Source organism: Garra rufa, chromosome 12, assembly GCF_049309525.1.
Source record: "Garra rufa chromosome 12, GarRuf1.0, whole genome shotgun sequence".
NCBI classification, from domain to species: Eukaryota; Metazoa; Chordata; class Actinopteri; order Cypriniformes; family Cyprinidae; genus Garra; species Garra rufa.
In genome coordinates, this window is record NC_133372.1 from 31,677,487 (window position 1) to 31,702,806 (window position 25,320).

The 25,320-nt window shown below is 35.2% G+C and overlaps 1 protein-coding gene across 1 annotated transcript in view; it reads right to left on the minus strand.

Annotated features, from left to right (window-relative positions):
- Positions 1-1,094: 1,094 nt before the first annotated feature.
- Positions 1,095-25,320, minus strand: part of gabrg3 (gamma-aminobutyric acid type A receptor subunit gamma3) — a 136,535-nt gene continuing 112,309 nt past the window's right edge. The window contains 6 exon segments of the mRNA XM_073851311.1: positions 1,095-2,206; positions 7,266-7,465; positions 10,999-11,038; positions 11,040-11,053; positions 12,948-13,100; positions 14,994-15,131. Of these exon segments, the coding sequence (XP_073707412.1) occupies positions 1,928-2,206; positions 7,266-7,465; positions 10,999-11,038; positions 11,040-11,053; positions 12,948-13,100; positions 14,994-15,131 (824 nt within the window). The 3' untranslated portion in view covers positions 1,095-1,927.

Below are 25,320 nucleotides of genomic sequence, written 5' to 3' on the forward strand. Positions count from 1 at the left end.
ATGGGCGCATCGTTTCTGACACGTGCTGTATGCAGTAGACCAATCACAACAGACTGGGCCATTTGACCAATCAGAGCAGAGTGGGCTCACAGAAAGGAGGGGTTTAGAGAGACTGACTCTTTGAACTGCTTTGAACGAATCGTTTGAGAATTGCTGGAAAATTAGGTGATGTTAAATGCATATTTTGAAAAAAAGTAACGTTGTTTGACTTTGTAAGTCAAAACAATAGTAGCAACCCTAAAAATGACTATAATAGGGGCACTTCAGCAATGAACATTAGTATATTTAGAAATTGATATTAATTGATATTTAATGTTTTAAAAAGTTATTCATTGTTACTTTGATACTTAATGCATTAACCAATTGAAATCTATCTGTAAAGTGTTACTGATTGTTTTGATTATTATTCTGACACTCCTTTTTATCACTAAATGGATTTTTCACTCAAAAATAAATAAATAAAATCTGTCAGTATTTACTCACCCTCATGTCACTCCAAGTTCTTTTCAAAGAGCACTACCCAATTTTATTGTATGGAAAAGCACAGCTTTGACATTCTGCTACTCCTTTTGTGTTCCATAAGTGGAAGATCTAATGCACAGTATATGAGAGTGAATAAAGGATGACAGAATTTGACTTTTTGAATGAATTATCCTATACAGTATATGCAGTGTTACCCAACCTGCATGTGTCAAATGTATTGCCATATCATAGGATGGGGCTGTAGATGCAAGATAGAAGAAAATAATAAAATCTGTAAATAATACAAAAGTGTCCATGAAGATCCAGAGACACTCACTTTCCTTGATTTCCTTTGGGTAGTTTTGATTTTGCCATGCTTGGTGTAGACATGGATAGCAACTCAGGATCTATGGAACTTATGATCCTTTCTATACATGCACTTTTAAACTATTAGATTGATGCTAATAGATTTTAGGTATTTTTAAAATGAAAATATAATCTACTATATAATATATTAATTTAATCTTTAGTTAACCTGTCATTTGTGTGGAAAAACAAAAATATGCAATAAAAATCTAGAAATATAGGCAAACATTTGCAATCTACATACTAATTAATATTCCAAATATTTCAAAATGGATCTACTCTCTTGCCATTATTGTGCTGATTTCAGGGCAGAGCTTAATACTATCATATACCATGCAGTGAGGATGGGTTTAGACATGTCAAATGCATCAAAACAATGAATGACTATAACTAAAGCTTGAATAAACTCCAAAATAAAACCATCAGCAGTCAGTCAAGACCAGATGATGCTCCTGCCATCATTTCTAAGATTTCTCTGCCTGATGGCTTCTCCTCCAGTGGAAGGCACTATAGATGGCTCTGAAAGCTGCGCTTACATAAAAGCCGGTCTGGTTTTGACTGATGGCTAGATGACAGGTTTCCATTCAAGTGAACGATCTACCAGGATTGTAAGAGACACCAAAAGTCAGAGGGTCACATGCTATGCAAGGCATTTTTTTCTCACGCTGTCTTGGCCTAAGGATTTTTCGCACCTTGACTTCTTACAGCTGCTCTCTCACCCATAAAAAGATGAGCTTGTGTGAGAGGAACGTTGTGAATCTTTTTTTTCCCCTGGTACCTGAAGAACAAAAGGCAAAGATCTCTGCCAGAGAATTGCAACCACTTAAAGAGCTTGTGGCAATATCCTTCTTGACCATATAAAAACAGCCTGGTTTTAAGGGTTTTGACGTATCTGCTGTAGCTTTCGGTTCCTGTAGCATTGTCTCATTTTTCATCTCCTACTGGAGAAGTCTTTGAATCACCACAGCTTAACTTTGATAACCGGTATCCACTCTTTTTTCTAAGTGTACCTTGAGATGTCTTGGTTCAGTCTGTTCTTCGTGTCTGCTCTGACAGAACCAAGAGTCAAGTTCTTTGCGTCGTGAGGTGTGTGGGAACGCTAAAGATACAGGTAGCCTACCCAGTAGACAACATTGAACAATAGGAAAGAGGTGGGAAAGAAGACACGAGAGTATGCATCGAGTTCCAAAATGTCTATATGCACTCGGCCCTTTCGCCACGCTCCGTCTTTGCACTCTTCGTAGCAGCAGAAGAAACTCTGGCAGTCTTTTCCATCCAGGCACTCATAAACACAGGCATCGTCAAACTCCTGCCAGTACATGGAGTTGTTGAGTGTGATAACTGTGGGAGGAGGACCCACATCCAGTACTGAGTAGTTCTGTTGGACAAAAACAACATCCTTTTAGAATTTGAAGGAGCAATATGCATCCAAAAAAACTTAACTTCATAACTTTGGTGATTTGGATGTACTGTACCCAAAATTCATCCAAAAGAACAACACAAGTTTAGCTGAAGTGTATGCTTGTGCATCTAATCTGTGCCACCAGCAAAACAAATCCTTCAGAGTGGGCTGTCAATCAAAACATAAGATCATGGTGGCTCCTAAGAGATTCCCACTCACTTGAACTAACAGCGTTGTCTCCGGTGGGCAAGTTAAGTGCAGCATCAATCTCTCACGGGCAGGTACGATGACCTTAAAATCTGAGCATGGTTGTCTGAATCCTTCCTCTAAACCCTTTAGACCACACATGAAAACTCTGCAACAGTTTTCTCCCACTTATTCCCTGTTATTCATCTCATTATTGTGACATAACTAGCAAAGCATGGTAATTACAGCACTGAAAGATAATCTATGTGAGATCACCTATAGGGTAATATTTGTTTTGTGTAAAATTGCTATGGTAATTATCCGTGCTTCTCAGCAGAGATAAGATCTAATCAAAATGAGTGATCGGCGAAAGAGTGGGAAAATTTCACCTGCGGAGACTGCCGCCGGAGAAACACAATGAATAAAAAAGTAAGATGTGCTTGCTCAACCATAATTTAGCATCACATTACACACATAGACAAAGACTAACAACGTCAGCCTAATGAAATCATATTTCCATACCATACTATCCTGAGAGATCGCCTATATCAAACACATGGGAAAAGGGACTTCTGTCTGCATAGCTGGATAGTAATAATACATCAACGCATTGTTATGAAAGTTTAACAATAATAGAGTCTGCCTGAAAAGGCATTGGCACAGTCTGTCACACTGAATAGGTACTTCATGTATTTAAAAAGGGAAAAGTAGCAAGTTAATGACCTATCTGACATACCAATACCAGAATACTTGATTCACATTGGTCAATCATGACTGTGAGTAATGAGAGTATAGTAACACTATAGATTAGGGAACACATATTGACTGTGTACTAAGAGTTTTCTCTCAATAAACTCCTAATTTGCAGCAGTTATGGTTAGGTATTGGTGTTAAAGGAGTAGTTCACTTTCAGAACAAAAATTTACAGATAATGTACTCACCCCCTTGTCATCCAAGATGTTCATGTCTTTCTTTCTTCAGTCGTAAGGAAATTATGCTTTTTGAGGAAAACATTTCAGGATTTCTCTCCATATAATGGACTTCTATGGTGCCCCCTCAAATTTTTGTTCTGAAAGTGAACTACTCCTTTAAGTCATGCAGAATAAGGCATTCATATGTCCTTAAGTACTAATAAACAGCCAATATGCTAGTTATATGCATGATAATAAGCAGTTATTAGTGAATAGTGTTCCCTAATCTAAAGTGTAACCATATACATATATATACCGTATTATTGGATACGACTGGTTATGTTTGGCTGTGAATGGTTCATGCGATAAATACCGCCGCTTGTGTTCATGCGTGTTCGCGAATCAGTCTGAATAAACAATATAATGGGAAGACTAATGTAAAAAAGTAAGTAAACAACTCACACACTTAGATATAACCACTTTGTTGCGTCAAACTTAAAATGGCATAGAAACATGATTTGTGTCAGATTATAGTGAGTAATCAGCTTCCAAGTAAAAATGAAAGTAAATCTCAGTGTCTGTGATTAATATTTACTGAGTTTTGATGACTGATGACCTTAAAATGCTCAAAAATAGTTAAAAGTTAACTATTAAGAAGAATAGCTGAACATAAATTCACAACTAAAATATATTTCTATTTAATTAACCAAGAAAATGTGACTGGGACATGCATGTATATTTGAATAAAAAAAAAAAAGACAAAAAGAAAAAAAAATTTTGCCTCTTCATTTCAGAACACCACTGCACATCACTGAGATAAATATACACTACCGCTCAAAAGTTTGGCATCAGTAAGAATTCTTTTGTTTTTTAAAGAAGTTTCTTATGTTCATTAGGTCTGTGTTCATTTGATCAAAAATACAGAAAAAAATCATATTGTGAAACATTATTAGTTGAATTTTCAGAATCATTACTCCAGTCTTCAGTTTTGCATGATCCTTCAGAAATCATTCTAATTCATGCTGATTTATAATCAGTGCTGGAAACAATAAAAGGCTAAATATCAGGTTAAAAAGAACAGCGTTTATTTAAAATAGAAAGGTTTTCTAACAATATACACTACTGTTTAAAAGTTTGGGGTCTGTAAATTTTTTTTTAAAAGAAATGAACACTTTTATTCACCAAGGATGTGTTAAATTAATACAAAGTGATATCCTAGATTCTTTTAAACTTGTTATTCATCAAAGAATCCTGAAAAAAAAAAATGGCAGCACAATGTTTCCAACATTGATAATTCTGAAGGATCATGTTACACTTAAAGGAACACTCCACTTTTTTTGGAAATAGGCTCATTCTCCAACTCCCCCCGAGTTAATAAGTTGATTTTTACTGTTTTGAAATTCATTCAGCCGTTCCCCTGTTCTGGCGATATCACTTTTAGCATAGCTTAGCATAAATCATTGAATCCTATTAGACCAGTAGCATCGCGTTCAAAAATGACCAACGAGTTTCGATATTTGTCCTATTTAAAACTTGACTCTTCTGTAGTTATATCGCGTACTAAGACCAGCGGAAATGTAAAGATGCGGTTTTCTAGGCCGATAAGATTAGGAACTATACTCCCATTCCGGCGTAATAGTCAAGGAAGTTTGCTGCCGTAACATGGCCGAAGCAGGCGCAGTAATACCACACAGCACATGTGCAAATGTTTACTTCCGTCAACATATCCAACGTGCATGCACAGCACAGACAGCGTTCCTCGCCATGGAGACATTTGTGAGAGACGATTTAGAAGATATTTACTTTGGTGCAGATCCTGAACCGTATCAATTTGAACCAGAATTCACTGAAGCTAAGGTTTTGGTACGCGAAAGACAAGAAAGTGTGTCTGAACTGCCTTGGACAGAAGGGATGAGGAGAGCAGATTCGCGCTGGTGGGACTTGCCAACCCATGCCAACTAAAAGTGAGTGCCTGTGTTGTCGCGAGTGGGACCAGGTATTGCCATCGATGGCAAGGGTGGATCTACCTGATGAGGAAGTGGCATGTCGCAACATCAGAGGACTTGGATGCAATGCTGCATCCTGCAGTAGTAGATTTTTTTCCGGTTTGACAAAAAAAACGTCACACGCCGAGTGGACCTAATGGCCAGCTGTCGCAAGAGTAAGTTATTCCTGCAACCACTACATTATATAATATAAAGATTTTAAATGCATACTGTCAGTTTGCATTTTCAGGCTTACATTCATGATGTACACTTTTACTCAAAACTGACTTTAAAACACCACCGACTGTTCGCAATAACTTTCTTTTGCAATCACACATGGAATTTGGTCATAGCAAATACTAAGCAAACTGTTCGCCCAAACCTAGTCGTCAGGGGTTGCATTTCACAGGTAACGTTAGCAATTAAGCATGTTTCACTTACAGCCGTGGGCGATGCTCCTTGTTGTCCTGTCTGTAACGTTAGTTTGAAGATTGTTGGGATCGCAGTGTCCTTTAGACGCCGTGCTGTAGTACCGGTAAAACTATCCAAATAGTCATCTGGTTCAAAATCCTCGGAGCAAACACGCCATTTCTTGATCGTTTCTAACGGTGTTTTGAGATCCATGTTCAGAGCAGCCAGCCATTGATTCATTAGTCGAAATTGCTTTTTTTTCGTGGGAATTCTATGAAAGATGGTAGTAGAGTACGTCTTCGACTTACTATCACTCCCCCTTACAATGCACATTACCATAGCTAATCACACACAGGTAAATCCAGCCACTAACAATTTACCAGCTGCAACTCTGACAGCTGCAACAACCGGAATTACACAAACTTAGCACCGGTCACATTGGAAGTTACCTAGCTGGGATCTAATTTCAGGCGCTGTGTGATATTAATGCGCCTGCTTCGGCCATGTTACGGCAGCAAACTTCCTTGACTATTACGCCGGAATGGGAGTGTAGTTCCTAATATTATCAGCCTAGAAAACCGCTGCTTTACATTTCCGCTGGTCTTAGTACACGATATAACTACAGAAGAGTCAAGTTTTAAATAGGACAAATATGGAAACTCGTTGGTCATTTTTGAACGCGATGCTACTGGTCTAATAGGATTCAATGATTTATGCTAAGCTATGCTAAAAGTGAAATCGCCAGAATAGGGGAACGGCTGAATGGATTTCAAAACGGTAAAAATCAACTTATTAACTCGGGGGGAGTTGGAGAATGAGCCTATTTCCAAAAAAAGTGGAGTGTTCCTTTAAGAATGGAGTAACAGCTGATGAAAATTCAGCTTTGCATCACAGGAATAAATTATAGTTTAAAGTATATTAAAATAAAATCATTCTTTTATATTGTAATAACATTTTGCAATATTATTTTTTTTCTTTATTTTTGATCAAATAAATGCAGCCTTGATGAGCATAAGACACTTCTTTCAAAAACATTACAAGTCTTACTGATCACAAACTTTTGAGCAGAAGTGTATATATTCAACATTTATAATAATATAAAAAATTCTGCTTTGCCAGATTTAAATTATGGGAGTAATTATGATAATATTTCACAATATTACTGTGTTTACTGCAGTAGTGTATATATATATATATATATATATATATATATATATATATATATATATATATATATAAATATAACATTTAATAATTACTGCTATATCCAGCTACTGCTCCTTTAATGCCTCTTGTATCATTCCACTCTCATTTCAAGCCAAAGCAAGTTGATTCCAAATTAAAGCAATTAGTTGACTGTATAAAAAATGGAAGATTTCAGTATTCATTCAATATAACTATAGGACATTAAACTTTTGACAGATGGATAGAAACTCAAGAGTCCCCTGTTAGAGCAAGAACATGAAAACAGCCCTTACATATGGAGTGAAGAAGATGCATAGTGTTCTCCTAACTTTGACAGATGCAGAACATGGTACTCACCGATCTTTTCGTCTTGTTACAGGTTGGTCTGCGAGCACTGTAGGAGTAATAATTAAGTGTGGCATACTCCATGAGAGCCGCAAAAACAAACAGGAAACAGACAGTGACGAAAAGGTCCATTGCTGTGACGTACGAGACTCTGGGTAACGATGTCCGTGCCACCGTGCTGAGCGTTGTCATGGTTAATACCGTCGTTATTCCTGCATAACCAAAAGAGGATATTACATGGAATGCATGGTAACAAGGGAAATGCCTGCTAATGAAAAAAATGAGCTAAATCATCTAAAGTGTATGCTGACATAGTTAGCAGCATGTGTGAAATGCAGTTTGATATCTCTGCTGAATACAAAACACTGTTATTTTTGGGCTCTAAGCAAATTATGTGATTCCTTTTTGCTGAGCAGACCTGATTTAAGTTTCATCTAAGACTCCATTGCTCTGGTTGTTGGACAGGTGTAATACAATAGCTTTGTTTGCTTCCTCACTAGGCTGCCATTATAGTGTAGCATCCTAACTGAAATGGAGCCTCATAAGTAACTAACCTAGAAATGCTATACATAGGCAATATGAGAGAAACTGAAGTAACTGAACCGTAAATCACCACAACAGCAAATTATTATTTTTAGCAGAAAGAAAAAACATCACTATTATATGCCTTTAATGTTGTTTTTTTTCTGTCAATCTGACACCTGTCCAGATGCCAAAGTCATTCTCTTGTATTTGATGGGAACAGAGGCACCTGCAAATTAAAAAGAATGCCACCCACACAAACACCTAGAATCTGAGAAGCGTGCAGACATTCTTAGCTCCACTCTTGCATGGACATTTAGAGTTGCCTCAGAGAACCAGTGACTGTGCTCCTGTTTTGCAAGGGTTTCTATGGAAACAAGCAAGCTTCATCTATTTCAGACATAAATTTCGCACTCCATTCCTTTTCCCTCTGCCGTTGCTGGCCACGGTGATTACCTTCACCTGTTAGACTGACTTCCCCTGATACAGTGGCACTTAGTTAAATGACTGCCTGCCTGAGTCAGAAAAACCTGTGAATGAAATATGCGTTTCAAAATGGCTCTTTCCTGAACTGCTTGGCTCCATTTTAGACTCATTAGTTCTCTCGTCTGTTTTTTGCGATGGATTAGAATGACATAACAACTCTCTGGATGTTGAAATGACTGTAATGCTGTACTTCCTGTACTTTTCAATGATGGTACACAGGCTGTTGGTTTGTGGGTGGGAAGAGTTGAATGATTGTAGTCCAACTGTCAGTGTTCAGTACTTCTCTGCTCTTCCCCTACGGAATTAGCCATTTTTTTTCTTCATCTTTTTCAACTATTCAAAAGTGAGACATTTTGAGTCAGTTTTGACTTTATTTCTCAGAATTGCACGTTTATATCATGCAATTCTGAGAAAAACGTCATATTCAGGAGTTTATATCCCGCAATTCTGACTTTATAACTCACAATTGCAAGTTTATATCACAATTCTGAGAAACAAAGTCACAATTGCATGTTATAAAGTCAGAATTGTGAGCTATAAACTTACAATTCTGAAAAAAGAAGTCATAATTGCTATATAAACTCACAATTCTGTGAGTTTACATCTCTTTCTGACTTTATTTCTCAGAATTGCAACGTTATTTCTCATAGTTGTGAGTTTATATCACAATTGTGAGAAAAGTCGCAATTGCATGTTATAAAGTCAGAATTGCGAGATATAAACAAACAATTCTGATTGAAAAAAAATCACAATTGCAAGATATAAACTCACAATTCTGAGAAAAAAAGCTCAATTGCAAGATATAAATCCCATTTCTAAAAAAAAAAATCATAATTGCGAGTTTATAGCACAATTCTGAGAAAAAAAGTCATAATTGCGATATAAACTCAATTCTGGGAAAAAAGTCAGAATTGTGAGTTTACATCTCACAATTCTGACTTTATTTCTCAGAATTGCAACTTTATTTCACAATTGTGAGAAAAAAGTTGCAACTGCATGTTATAAAGTCAGAATTGCGAGCTATAAACTCAATTCTGAGAAAAAAAGTCACAATTGCAAGATATAAACTCACAATTCTGGAAAAAAAAAATTATGATTGCGAGTTTATAGCACAATTCTGAGAACAAAAAAGTCATAATTGCGATATAAACTCAATTCTGAGAAAAAGTCAGAATTGTGAGTTTATATCTCGCAATTCTCACTTTATTTCTCAGAATTGCAACTTTGTGAAATAAAGTTGCAATTCTGAGAAAAAAGTTGCAATTGCATGTTATAAAATCATAATTGCGAGCTATAAATTCACAATTCTGAGAAAAAAAGTCATAATTGCTATATAAACTCACAATTCTGAGAAACAAGTCAGAATTGCGAGATATAAACTCCCAATTCTGGGAAAAAGTCAGAATTGTGAGTTTACATCTCGCAATTCGGACTTTATTTCTCAGAATTGCAACTTTATTTCTCATAATTGCGAGTTTATATCACAATTGTGAGGAAAAAAGTTCTGAGAAAAAGGCATATTTGCAAGTTTATATCCCGCAATTCTGACAAAAAAAGTCAGATTTGTGAGTTTATATCTCTTAATAATATACAGTATTAAGCAAACAGACTTTTTTTTTTTTTTTTGAATGGGCAAGCTACTGCCTCTATGCACAAAGCGGGGAATGTAGCTGAAACTGACTGCCTAAACCTGTACATCACTGTGACACCAAGACCTCTGGGAAAAATTTGAGCAACGATTGCGCCCAACATCAGTGCCTGACCTCACTGATGCTCTCACGTCTGAATGGGAGCAAATCCCAGCAGCCATGTTCTATCATATTGGAAGAGAGGAAGTTGTTAAAGCAGAAAAGGGAGGCCCGCATCCCTATTACCAGTGGTTTTAAAATAAAAAAGCACATGAGTGTACTGTTTGAGTGCCCATACAATCTTCAACCATGTATTTGACCAGTTTATTTACATGTTACATGAAATATATTTTCAGGTTAAGCGACAAAAAGTTGCTCAAGCCTTCAAACCAACCTATTTGACCCCTCGCTATTCTTCTGGGTTCTATCTTGGTCACATCCTTTTCTAACCTGACATTTCCACGGCAGTGAGCCCAAGCCCTCTCTCTCCCACATTTTATCTCGGCTGCCTTTCTCTCTGGACTTCATCGATCAACTGGACGCCTGTAAAGCAAATCTCTACTTTTTCTCCTACTCCCTTTCTTTCCACTGAAGGTGTAATGACTTCTTTTGTCAGACAGATTAATTGCATTCATCCCTCTTTTTCTTCTCCGAGTATGTTGCCAGTTTATTTCTTGTCTTCCAAACATAGATTGTGCAGGGCTCTGGCCCTTTTTTCCAGTTTTCTTAGCATTTAGCTATAGGATCGGTATTAGATAACCAATTTATGTCAATCTAGGATCCTGTTTTTTTGACCGTCACTGATCCTGCTTGTTAGCTTGAGAATACTCTGTGGGAACACCATCTCAGGTCACACTGATCTGTGGTGTGTTCAGAGGTAATCGAACAAGACAGACTAAGAGTGGCAAGCTAATCAAGCTACATCATGAGACAGATTAAAAGCCTTTCTAAATTACGTTGCATGATACTTTACACACAGATCCCTCATCCTCATTGAGGATAAATGAAAAGAAATAACATGGTCTAAACAAAGCCACTAAAATAAAAACCACAGGCATGACTAAAGTAGGTAGATAAATTAAATAAAAGATGAAAAATGAAAAAATTACCTTGACAAAAGTGACATTTACCAGGACAGGACATGGACTTAATCAAAGCAGGAAACTATAAAGAAATGAGTAAAGCCAACAAAAAAAGCAGATGAAGCGCTTTCATGAAACATGAAAGAATGTGAACAAATACACACAGTAAAACAAAAACACCGATTTTTCTTTTATAAAAAGGCATATGTAATAAAATATAAAGACAAATACTTTGCTTTAACTGTCTTTCATCCTCATAATATGTGAACTTGGTTATTGAATGAAACAAAACATTTATTAACTGAACAGTTCACCCACAAATGAAAATTTGCTCACCCTCAGGCAATCTAAGATACAAATGAGTAGACATCACAACAAACATCACAATAATCCAGGAAAGTAATCCACGTGACTACAGTCCACCAATTAACATCAATGAGGTTAAAAGCTGCATGTTTTCAAGAAACAAATCCATCATTAAGGCATTTTAACATTACACCATCACTACTGGCCAAAATACAAGTCCATAATCCATAATAATTATCTTCACATATACCTCCAGTGAAAAAGTCAAATTTCTGCTGCCCTCTCACATCAAAATCTACTGAAATATTTGTTTAGAACTTTTCTGGACTGTTTTCACTTCTAAATCATCTGGAACTTGATCTTCTAAATCAGACAAGGCAACTGTTATACTAAAGAAAGCAATATCATGGACAGAGGACTCATATTTTAGTCAGAAGCAACAGTCTTAAGTAAAAAAAAAAAAAAAAAAATCTTATTGATGGATTTATTACAAACACAGCGCTTTTTGCTTCACAAGATGGTAACTGATAATTGAGTTGTCTGGATTACTTGTGGATTACTGTGAGATTTTATCAGCTGTTTGGATTCCCATTCAGAGCAGATGATTCACTGATGAACGAGTGATGTAATGCTGAAATTCTCCAAATCTGTTTCCAACGAAGAACAAAACTTATCTACATCTTAGATGACCTGAGTGTGAGTACATTTTTATTTTTGGATGAACTATTCCTATAAATATCACAAACAGTGTCTTTAAAGGAGTAGTTCACTTCTAGAACAAAAATTTACAGATAATGTTCTCACCCCCTGTCATCCAAGAAGTTCATGTCTTTCTTCAGTCGTAAAGAAATTATGTTTTCTGGGGAAAACATTTCAGGATTTCTCTCTATATAATGGATATGTAAGAACTTCCAAAATGCAGTTTAAATGCAGCTTCAAAGGGCTCTAAATGATCCCTGCCGAGGATTAAGGGTCTTACCTAGTGAAACGATTGGTTATTTTTGAAACAGATTGACAATTTCTTTACTTTTTAACCTCAAATGCTCATCTTGTCTCGTCTCTGCGATGCGCATGCATAGTCTGTGTGATCTGGGTCAATAAAGTTAGGGTATGTCGAAAAACTCCCATCCCATTTGACCATCTTTGTATGTTCACTTCTGCAGCGATGTAGGGCGATTTTGAAGTTGAGGAAGAAAACGAGATGGGAGTTTTTCGACATACCCTAACTGTATTGACCCGGATCACACAGCCTGCACATCGCAGAGACGAGACAAGACGAGCATTTGAGGTTAAAAAGTATATAAATTGTCAATTTGTTTTGAAAATAATCAATCGTTTTGCTTGGTAAGACCCTTCTTCCTCGGTTGGGATCGTTGAAGCTGCATTTAAACTGCATTTTGGAAGTTCAAACTTGGGGGCGCCATACATATCCATTATATGGAGAGAAATCCTGAAATGTTTTCCTCAAAAAACATAATTTCTTTACGAGTGAATGAAGAAAGACATGAACGTCTTGGATGACAAGGGGGTGAGTACATTATCTGTAAATTTTTGTTCTGAAAGTGAACTAATCTTTTAATACTGCCTATTTAAAGACAAATAAACCCAAACATCAAGTTGCACATGAATGAATCACTAATGGATCAGGTATCTGTATTTACTGGATGTACCTAGTGCTGTTCTGGCTGGAGTTGCATCCTTTTTGATCCAAAAGGAAACCCAAGAGAGAACCACAGTAAGTATGCAGGGGATGTAGGTCTGAATTGTGAAATATCCCATTCTTCTGCTTAGGTCAAAATAGACAGTCATCACCACATAGTCACCTGGAAAGAGAAAAAAAAATGTTGCAGATGAAATATGAGTGCATTAGTATTTTTCTACCCCAATGTTGTCTCAAATAGATGGTTTCAAATGACTAAACCTTAAGTATACATGTATTGACCATCTGAGTGTAATTCTTCTGAAATCTGAAGGTCATATTTTTTCTTTGAAAAGCCCTCCTGTCTGTTTTCATTTTTGTATTTTTGAAAGAGGCTGACCATAACCTTGAAAATATCCTGACACACATTCTGATTTAATAACAATGTTTTAGAATTAATCTCCTATCTTTATTGACACTTTATATCCAGATTTCAAGGCTACTTTTTAAGTGTTCAGATGAAATAGTAGGGAAATATCTATGCTAAATTTTTCAATTTAACAGCAGAGCTATGCTACTAGCGATGCTAATATACAGTATGGCTAGCTTTGTGTTAGCACTTGCAAGTTTTATAATGTTTGAAACCATCTTGCTTCTTTCAAGTTGCACAGATACCGTGAACTTCATCTTTCAGTCATTATTACCATTTTGTCTGGAGGCCTAAACAAAACCTTTTCACTTTTCATTGTAGCCCACAGAAGTGTTTTCCCTTCATACAGTGATAAACAGGTCTTTATCCATTTTCACAGGCTGAGAATAAACAGTGTGTTAAATGATAGAAAGAAAAAAAAAATGTAACTGTACTATGTACTTTGATCTTTTCCCACATATTGCAAATCATATTTTCCATGCTGTGCTGCAGCTCTCACGTATAGATCTCTTGTACTACTAAACTGAAAATTGATAGCCATGTTACAACACACCCAAATAAGCTTTTCTAGGTTGCAGTTCATGCCGTCATGGGAATTGGGAACACATCTGTATCTAACATTCATTTGTTGATATTATCTGTATCCTAAAAAGTTTCCTAAAAAGATTCAATACAACATTGATTTGCACCAAAAAAGCCATTCACAACCGTCCTATCTGATATTTGAATATGAGGATATAAAATTTCTAGTGCAGTCCACTGACCATGTTCAAACTAAGTCTTACTAAGCCCTGAGAAAATGTCATCCAATAGTGCATGTACAGTAATGCTTTAACTGAAGTGACATTTCAACTACTTACAATCCTCTGACCCAGAGTTTTCAATCTTAATGGGGGTCCATTAAGATACCGCAGGGGGTAACATATTAGAAAAACTCGATATAAATTTCGATAAATATACTGTCAAGAATATACTTTAGTTGATCTGGTCGCTTCAATAACACGTAAAACCACCATTAAACAAATGCAAATGTCTTTCTGCCACAAAATACAATTGTGCAATGAATGCAGGACATTAAAAAGGATGTAAAGGTAGTTGTTTGATAAAATAGGCCAATGCTAGTTTAGCATAATTTAATAATGTAAACTAAAGGAAAATATTATATTGAGCATGTTATTCATACTAAGTGCATTAACTTGATCAAAAGTGTCAGTAAATACTTTTAAATGATTACAAAAGATTTCCAGTTTCCACAAAATATTAAGGAGCGCAACTGTTTTAACACTGATAATATTAAGGAATGTTTCTTGAGAACCAAATCAGCATATTAAAATAATTTCTGAAGGATCATGTGACACTGAAGACACTGAAGAATCAACTTTGCCATAAGAATAAACAGCACTTTTAAACATATTTAAATAGAAAAGGTTAGTGTACAGTAAATTGCAATAATATTTCACAGTATTACTATTTTACTGTAATTTTGATCAAACAAAAGCAGACTTTGATTATGAGACCTTTTTCAACAAGATAAAAAACATCTTACCAAACCCCACAACTTTCTTAATGAGTAGCTAATAAACAATCATACTTTATTCATAATCAAACTCTTATTAGATCTAATTAATAGAGCAAAAAAGCAATTACCTGCTGTTGTCTTAATTATATCTGTGGTGTTTCTCAGGCCCATGAAGTCAAACTGGTAAAGTCTCCATGACTTCTGATCAGCCGCCTGCACCGAATTCTTCCTCCACTTGTAAATCATTTCATCTCGTGGGTATCCATCTGTAATTACACAGAGCATAAGCCAGTGACCCCTAGCGCCCCCTTCACTTATGATGGATGCCTGAGTGCAGCCCGGTGTCAGGCATCGAACTGCAGCATTTGTCTCTAGCCCAGAGCATGCTAATAAAACACATATCACAGGCACAAGGAAGACAAAGGCAGAGAGAGAGAACAAGTAAATGAGAAGTTTGGTTCGATTATACACAGCATCCATCTTGATGCTGACACCCAACCTTGAGATGCATGCCTCTCGCGTACAACCTGTGGCCCAGAAAAGAGATTCGAAACAGCGGTCTCTTGAGCCTTTGGAACTTTAATCTTAGAAATGATCACTGAGGCTGCTCTTGCATTGATTATCCATGTCTCATAAGTACTGCTAAGTGGATGATATTGCACACTCTTTTTCAAATTCTGCCTTAAAGGGATAGTTCACCCAGAGATGAACATTTTGTCATGATTTACTCACCCTCATGTCGTTGCAAAAGAGTATGACTTTCTTTCACAACAAAGTCTGAAGCCAAAAGTTTTTTTTTTTTTCCCGAAAGAATGCTACAGTATATGCAATTTTTGACTGTAGTAAAGCATAGAAATACCATAATACACTACCAGTCAGATTTTTTTTTAAAGTCTCTTCTGCACACCAAACAATTAAATGTAGAAATATTTGTACTATTTAAAATAACCGTTTTTTTTTATTTGAATATATTTTAAATAGTTACTTATTCTTATGATTTCAAAACTACATTTTTAGCATCATTACTCCAGTGACATGATCCTTTCGAAATCTTTCTAATATTCTAATTTGCTGCTCAAAAAACATGTATTATGATGATGATGATGTTGTAAATAGCTGAGTAGATTTTTGTCAGGTTTCTTTGATGAATAGAAAGTTCAGAAGAACAGCATTTTTGAAATATAAATCTCTTTTAACATTATGTTACGTTCCTCGCATCTGCGCGATTTGCTTTGTGTATGTGCATGTGTTTTTGTGTGTGCAGGTGGCCCATTGGTGTAGTGATGGATCACGTGATTGCTGAACTTGGAGCCAGCTGATAAAAGGGCGGTGTTTTTGAAACATGGCGAGCTCATTCTAAGCGTGTGCGTCGAGGCGTGTGGAGCTCCAGATTCCAGTGCTACAATGGACCGCTAAATGTTTTCTTTTGATTTGTTTAGTGTCCGCATTCTGTTACCGTATCTTGGAGCGTAGGGGTGACCTGCCCTTTATTTTTGAATCATTTTTTGCGATGGGTTTTTGGTAAGGGAGGAAGGGAAGTTATTTGTAATTTTATTTTCTTTATTTACAGGTTATTTATATGATTTATTTTCTTAGTGGGTTTGTTTGTTATTTTGGCCTTGGGTCATCCTGAAACCAATGCTCCTTTTTTTTCATATATATTTTTCTTATCTAATTTTTTTTCACTAATAAATGATTTAACTTTATCATTTAGTGTTTTGGTGATTTGTAGTATCTGGAATCCCGTCACTTACATGTGTGCGCGTCTGACCCCTAGACATCGGGTCATAACACATTATAAATGTCTTTGTCATCACTTTTGATCAATTTAAATCATCCTTGCTAAATAAAAATATTAATATCTATCATCATATAGTGTATAATGTTACAAAAGCTTTTTATTTCAGATAAATGCTGATCTTTGGATCTTTTTATTCATCAAAGAATCCTGAAAAAATGTACTCCACTAGTTTAAATATTGATAATAATTATAATAAAAAAAAAAATAACAGAAAAATCAGCATATTAGAATGATGTGACTGAAGTAATGATGCTAAAAATTCAGATTGAAATCAAAATTGTATTGTTTTTGCTGTACTTTGGATAACATAAAAATGCAGGTTTGGTGTGCAGAAAAGACTTCTTTAAAAAAACATTAAAAATCTTGCTGTCCAAAAGCTTTTGACTGCTAGCGTATGTTTGCAGATATTTAGGAAACATGCTAAATTTACATACTTGTTTCTCCAAAAAACAATGCTAGAGCCAGTTATTCTACATTAAAATGTGCGTTCAGTGTTGGAATGACTGTTTTTGTTTTGGCCTGTGTGATTTTGTCCACTGCCAGTTTACCCAATAGTATTTCGACAGCTTGGGTTGCCAGTTGGTGGATAAAACAGCGTATTGTCTACCCGATCTAAAAAGCCTCAGCATTCATCTAAAAGCCATATGATCAGAGGCATCAATTTACAGCATAAGGCTTGTCACCTTCCATTAACAACTGCAGTCATTTCTCTCATGTCCTCAATCTGGCAACCCGCATGAGCATTTAGTCTGATCAGCAAAAATAATAACTATAAACATTACTACCTTTGTTAACAAATCAGTGCCATGTTCATTGTAATTGAATGGCAAAGAGTGCTGGAAACAATTCTCCAAAATTAAATTAGTAATAAAGAAAAATTCATGAAGGTGAGTAAACAATGACAAAATTTTAATTTGGGGTTAACTGTCTCTTTAAGCAGCAAAAGTGCTGGTGTTGAAGCCACTTACATTGTACAATGTCCAAAAATAGAACGAGTTTCCATAATTTCTTAGAGACTATTCTTTGATAAGTGAGTGGACACACTTCATCCAGACACTGTGATTAATAAAACAGCACAATTAGATTTCCACACAAATACATATTAATTCTGTTGAACACACAATGACCTGTGCTGTTAAATGGTAATCAAGCCTAATAGCCATCTGAGGTAATTGTCACTCTCTTAACTGATTAAGCACACTAAATGTGGAAAAAGATAAAAGATGTTTTTTGATTAATTGAATTTCATTAAAATTCTCCTTGGTCTACGCGGAGGGCATTCAAGTTGCAATAAAGATGTTCTTGACCACAAACAGTTGACATTTTACACCAGCGAATAATAGAATCAGATACATTTTAGTGCTTTTTTTTAACTGTTTGATATTGTTAAAACATTTAATAGTCTTATTTTCATTGTATGGACCAAAACAATCATTTATTGTCATAAATAATTTGTTTATAATTTTATTCCTCTTAGTATTTAAATATCTTCTTTTTCTTTTTCTGGATGCATGTGCAGTTAATTTAAATTACATAATTAAATATGTAATGATTCAATGCTGCAATAACACAAAACGATCACTTGAACTCACAAGAAGTGTGTAACTGTACAGTCAAACCAAAAATGTTTTGTTACTAGTGGGTGCAGGGCACTATAGTTCATTTCTGTCAGTAAGGATAGCAAAATAAAGTAATCTGTGACATATTATACGCAAAAAGTCTTCATACAGTGGACAACCAGTAAAACTAATAAAAATTTGGAACCAAAAATTTGATGACACTTTGACCTGACCATGTTTTGTTACATACACTATATTGCCAAAAGTATTGGGACACCCCCCTCTAATGAACAGGATTACAAATCTTAATATTTACGCATATAATGATATTCTAGGGGATTGTATGCTTCTAATTTTATAGCAACAGTTTGGACAGGACCCTTTTCTATTCTAACATGACATTGCCTCTGTGTACAAGGCAAGGTTAAAATCAAATTATTAATTCAATCAGTGTGGAAGAACTTAACTGGTCTGCATAAAACCAGGTCCTAATCCCAGCTAAACACCTCTGGTGTGACTTTAAATACAGACCTTGAGCCAAAAACTCATCACCAAACACCAATGACTTGTATGTATGGGTACAGTCATTTTAGACAAATCCAAAACTGTTGCAACAGAGATGGAAATACAGTTTTTAAATACATTAATGATGTTTCCATATCCGTTGCCACAGTTTTGGAAGAGCCTTTTGCTGTTCTAAAGAAGGGGGTGTCCCAATACCTTTGTCCATGTAGTGCATGTACAAGTCATTGGTGTTTAGTGAAGAGTTTTTGGCTCAAGGTCTGCATTTAAAGTCACTCCAGAGGTGTTCAGCTAGGATTAGGACTTTTTGCAGACCAGTCAAGTTCTTCCACACTGACTGAATCAATCATTTCTATTTGAGCCTTGTCTTATACACAAAAGGCATTGTATTGTTGGAAGAGAAAAGGGTCCTGTCCAAACTGTTACTGTAAAATTAGAAGCACACAATTCATTAGAATATCATTATATGCTTAACCTTTCGATTTGTACTCATGGAAATGACTATGGTAGTCAAACCTGTTTATTAGAAGGGGTGTCCCAATACTTTTGGCAATATAGTGTATCTTTCTATCAAAGTTATCAGACAAGATGAATTTGTTCTGACACAGTTTAACTCTTGAGTTCATGGCATATTTATTACCAAGAATAAACTGTGATAATGTGAGAAATGTTGAAGGTGGTTGAATAAATTTTGGTTTGACTGTATATATAAATACATTACACAACTACTGTGTATTTTTGGGACAATGTTAATTTCACACAGTCGGTGTGTCTTAAACACCTGTTGGACATCCATTAAATCCACAATCCTATTAATTGGCACTAGCAAGAACAGTAACCAGTAGAGATGTATGGGTTAAACGAAATGAAAAAAGAACCTTATTAATTGGAACAGAAATAAGCTGAAAAATCCTCATCCTCACCCTGGGCAAATCCCGTTGTGCCATCCCTGTGAACTGTGAGAAATAATTAGTAGCGTATTGTATAGAGTTTACAACTTCTTGGCTCAATCAGCCATAAAGAGGTTGCAAAGGATCAGCAAAATAGTTTCAATTAAAATTCTGTGTACACAATAGTAAAACAGATGCAGCCTCCATAGATGTATTTTAGGAGTACCAGGGGAGCAGAGCTGAAATTGTGTTATCATTGATTGAGTGTCTGAATGTATCAAATAGAATGATTTTCTTAATCTTATATTTGGTATTACTGTTTGGTAGAATAGCAAACAACAGATAAAACAAAACTAAACTACCTGCTGACGGAAACGCTTTTAGTGGTACATAGGTCCAAATGAACACTCACCAAAGGCAATGAACACTCACCAAAGGCCAAATTCAAAATAACAATAGGCTTTTGGCAAGTCAATCAATTAAATTAACGGTAACTAACTGCTAAATAAAAGGCATGTTCAAATGGCAAAAACTGTCTGACACTGATGTAAATCATGTGAGTGAACCAAGACATGCAATAATGTGCAAAAGTTAAAATCTTTATCTTTTTAAAAATTAGATTATATATACACATACACACACACGCACACACATACATACATATATATATATATGGCCTCTGTCAAACCACTTGCCTTTCAATCATACTGTTGAACTCCTTGTTCCTCAGACATTATACAAATAACCAGCTGTGTCCAGCTTTATGCCACGCTTCTGTTCTTATATCATATTTAGTTCATTAGGTGGAAGTGGAGATCTCTTTATGTTTCTTTTGATAATTATCCATGGTCATTGTCATACACTCCTGCTCCATTTCATCCCAACAGTTGCCCTGCCACCCCCAGTCTCTGTCTCTCCCATTTGCATTGTCCTTGGTTCATTATTGTATAACCCTTAGGTCATGATGGGCTAAAAGGTACAAGCAAATTCCACTTAATCAGAGGAAAAAATAGCCATCGCCATGGGAACCAGAACACCATCCACTGGCTTCAGTAGGTGAAGAAAGGGGCGCTGATGAATCACAGCATGCAAGAGCTTCCCGTGATGGCGGGAAGGTCGGCGGCGGGAGGAAGACTATGTGATTTAAACCTAATAGGGTGTGTGGAGAATGCTTTGGTAGCACAACAAATAACTTTGTAATTTCATCATTCATCAACAAAGGAGGTTACTATTGATTTGTGGAGGACTAAATGCGAGCCATACATTTCAGTTTATACATCCTGCCTCCGTCCACCACGCTGGATGAGAATGCCAATGTTAGGTGGGCAAAAAAGATTTATGGCTTATCTTATGACCTGCAGAAATGGAATCAAATAAGAAATGAATAAACAGATTGATCTTTGCTTAAAATCCAATGATTTTATACACACATACACACAAAAACTGCTGATGTACATGCACCTTACAGCTTACAGCAGGTTTTTGTATTTAGTAACTGATCGTTACTATTTAAAAAAAGATGTTTTATAGACTCTGTGAGTCTATATGTGTCCACACATGAGGTGCTTTATCAGGTTTTTATTGGTGCAGGACTAGAGCACAATACTAATACCCTCAATGCTGTCTGGTTTGCTTTCATTCCTGCTGAGACTGGCTAAAACCAGACAGGATACAGAGATGGTTAGACCCAGAATGGACACTGTCAAAGCGAAACTACTTCTTCCTGAAATAATGGACAGTTTCAGAAACGACTGACATATATAACGTTCAAAAGTTGGAAATCAGATTAGGTATTGCTTTTGAAAGAAGTCTCTCAGTAATACTATTTTTTTTTTTAATATTAAAATATTTTGAAAACAGTGTTGCTTATTTTTGTGGAAATCATGAATATTTCATGAAAAGAAAGTTCAAAAGAACAGCTTTTGTTTGAAATACAAATATTTCATAAAAATCACAAGTCTTTACTCCTCCTAAAACTTTAGAATTACAGTTAGCACAAAAATTAAACAGCATTATTAAACTGTTGTAAATATTGACAATACTGTATTTTTCATCAAATAAATGCAGCCTTGGTAAGTGTAAGAGACTCTCAAACAAACAAACAAACAAAAAATATTTAAAAAAATATTTTTATTTACACTGAATTTACACCATTCAAAAGTTTGGGATCAGTAAGATTTTTAATGCTTTTTAAAGAAGACTTTTCTGCTCATCAAGGCTGCGTTTATTTGGTTAATAATACAGAAAAACTAGTATTGTGAAATGTTAATGCAATTAAAAATTGTGTTTTTAAAACATTTATATAAAATATGGATTATATTTTAATATACTTTAAAATAGAATTTATTCCTGTGATGCAAAGCTGAATTTTCAGCATCATTACTCCTGTATTCAGTGTCACATGATCCTTCAGAAATCATTCTAATATGCTGATTTATTGTCAGTGTTGGAAAAAGTTGTGCTACTTTATATATTTTTTGGGAACCTGTGATACTTCTTTAGGATTCTTTGTTAAATTAAACGTTAAAAAGAACAGCATTTATTTAAAATAGAAAACTTTTATAACAATAAACATCTCGTTCAAAGTTTGGGGTCAGTAAATTACTATTTTTTCTTTCTCTCTTTGAAAAAAATTAATAGTTTTATTCAGCAAGGATTTATTAAATTGATAATTGATCTAAATTGTTAGAAAACATTTCTATTTTGAATAAATGCTGATTCTTTTTAACTTTTTATTCATCAAAGAATCCTGAAAAAAGTATCACAGGTTCCAAAAAATATTAAGCAAAAAAAAAATGTTTCCAACATTGATAATAAAAGTAATAAATCAGTATATTAGAATGATTTTTGAAGGATCATGTGAAACTGAAGACTGGAGTAATGGCTGATGAAAATTCAGCTTTGCATCACAGAAATAAATTATATTTTAAAGTATATTAAAATAAAAAAATATATTTTGAATTGCAATATTATTTCATATTATTACTTTTATCTGTATTTTAGATCAAATAAATGGAACTTTGAAATCTTACTGATCCCAAACTTTTGAGCAGCAGTGCAGGTTTATTTTATTATTTAGGTTTTGGTTTTATATTGGTTTTAGGGTCATGAGGGCAGCATGTAATATTAATACGGTAACACTTTACAATAAGGTGTCATTTGTTAACATAAGTTAACTAAGACTAATGTGAACAAACAATGAACAATACATTTATTACACTATATATATGTTCATAATGTTCATGTTTGTTCACAGTGCATTACCTAATGTTAACAAACACAACTTGTGATTTTAATAACGCATTAGTAAATGCTTAAATTAACATTGACTAAGATTAATAAATGCTGTAGAAGTATTGTTCATTCTTAGCTCATGTAACTAATATAGTTAACTAATGAACCTTATTGTAAAGTGTTATCAATAGTACTATTATGGTAAAACACCAAAGATACATAAAAAGAGAATAATCACATTAAACAATATACTTATATACTTATAACCTATGCCCTCATTGTGTCAATTTTTGAGGTATTAATAATTTTCAACTAAATTTTTTTGAAAAGCAGTTCTAAATACAATTTATCAGCATGAGCTCCATCTTTTGTTATTTGAAGAGCAAGTGGGGGGGAAGAGAAATACAGCAATGAAAATAATCTTGAGCGACACCATTGATACAGAGATGTGGGGAATCATCTAGCAGAGTGCAGCTTTATATTTCACAGACAAAAGCAGAGCGAGTAAATTCTTTAGTCACACATTTTTAAAGGAGATTGCAAAATCATCTCCTCCTCACTCAATAATCAGGACAGCTAGAAAACATTAGCATGAATATGCAGAGACACAAAGTCACATTCAGACCAGCTGAAACATGGGTAAAACAATGGCTTTAGTCAGGGTTGGTGTGACGGATCTGGCCTAAAGTACTAAAGAAGAAAATGAATATGATGGTGACTGAGGATGAATGAGTAGGGAGTATTTTAGATCTGCTAAAAATTGGGTGTCACAGATGGGTTTTAGTGTAGCTGTGGGCCATGCAGAGGACACAAGAATAGCAGAGTCATAAAAATATGCTCAGGCAAGGAAAAATAGCAAAAAGAGTAAACATTCAAAAACGAAAGATTGAAAGCTTTGAGGCAATAGACAGCTGATCACAACCCACTCAGACAGTCAGTTCAAACCTCTATAAAAACAAAAGGCCATCATACTGAACTAAACTGATGCAAATGAATCATAAAAACACCCTGACTGCAAAAGAGGTAATCTTAATATCAGTTTGGCTGCAGGAACGAGTGCAAATACAATATATAATGTTATGTATATTCAGTGCCTCTTTCTGCTCTTAAGTGAATCATTGAATAATTCATTCTATCAATTCCTTCAAACATGCTGATTCATTCAGGAACAATTCAAGTGACTTGCAGAATTCTGAACTACATCTGACATCTGACTACAAATCTGACTATTCCTGCCATATAAAGATATGGTAAAAACAGTGATAGTAGTATGCATGTCAGTCCAAATTCACCAACACACATTATGAGTGAGTCACTGAATCATTTGCTCAGCTGTTTTGTTCAAAAATGCTGATTTGTGGAACTTTCCCGAAATGCACTCCCCTCCCACTTCATTTTCTCTCACTATTCACTGTCCCATCAAAATTAAGGTAAAACTTCAATAATAAATGTTTTTTAATAAAAAGTTGATTTGTTTAGGAATAAAACAGCTTATTCTGTGTTGCTCTAAGACAAGCTATAGTTGTGCTGCAGCTTTGTATGGAACTATTTTCATTGTTGGATCAAAAACAGACAAAGTAACTGGCATTGAGTCTAAAATGTAAGTTACTTAATATTCTTGTTCATTTAACTTCTGTAAAATCAATTCTTTCAGGAACAATTTAAGTATCTTGCAGAATTTTGAATCACATACTAGCATCTTACCCTGACTATTCCTGCCATATAAATATATGGAAAAAAAATAAGCATGTGGTTCTGAATTCACCAACACACTTGATTCAGTGAGTCACTGAATCATTTACTCAACTGTTTTGTTCAAAAAAGCTGATTCTTGTCTGTGCCGATATCCTTGTGGGGTTTCCGAAAATAAAGGCAAAAATGCAAAAATAACTAAAGAGTAGGTCATATGGTTTTTTAAAGTGTCCTAATATTGTGTTGGAGTCCCCTACAAATGCATCTCAGGTTATTAAACATTGTAATTTTTTCAGAATACACATTTATACATGGATACATTTGTCAATGATTTTGAAACAGTTCATTCGAAGCAGCTTTGAGAGTAATGTCTGTAAACCCCTACCTTCCATGAGCCTACTCTGCTCTGATTGGTTAGATGGCCAAGCCTGTCGTGATTGGCATAGAGAGGAGTACTTGAGCTAGTTAATGAGCGCTACCATCTGTGTTGCCAAGTCTGTTGTTTTTGATGTCCGCAGATTCAACCCCTAGAATGTGAATTTACCAGGTGAACCCCAACAAAAAAAACGTGTATTTTACAACTAATAACACGATTTTTAATGGGGGGATCCCCTCAAAACAAAATTGTGCTAGTTTTGAGTAGCAATTGGGTGGATTTTGTTGTGAAAACCTGGCAACCCTGATGCACCTATACATAAAACAATAATATAGTGCTCCAATCTGTTCTTAAAACAATGACAAAAACATTTTAACACTT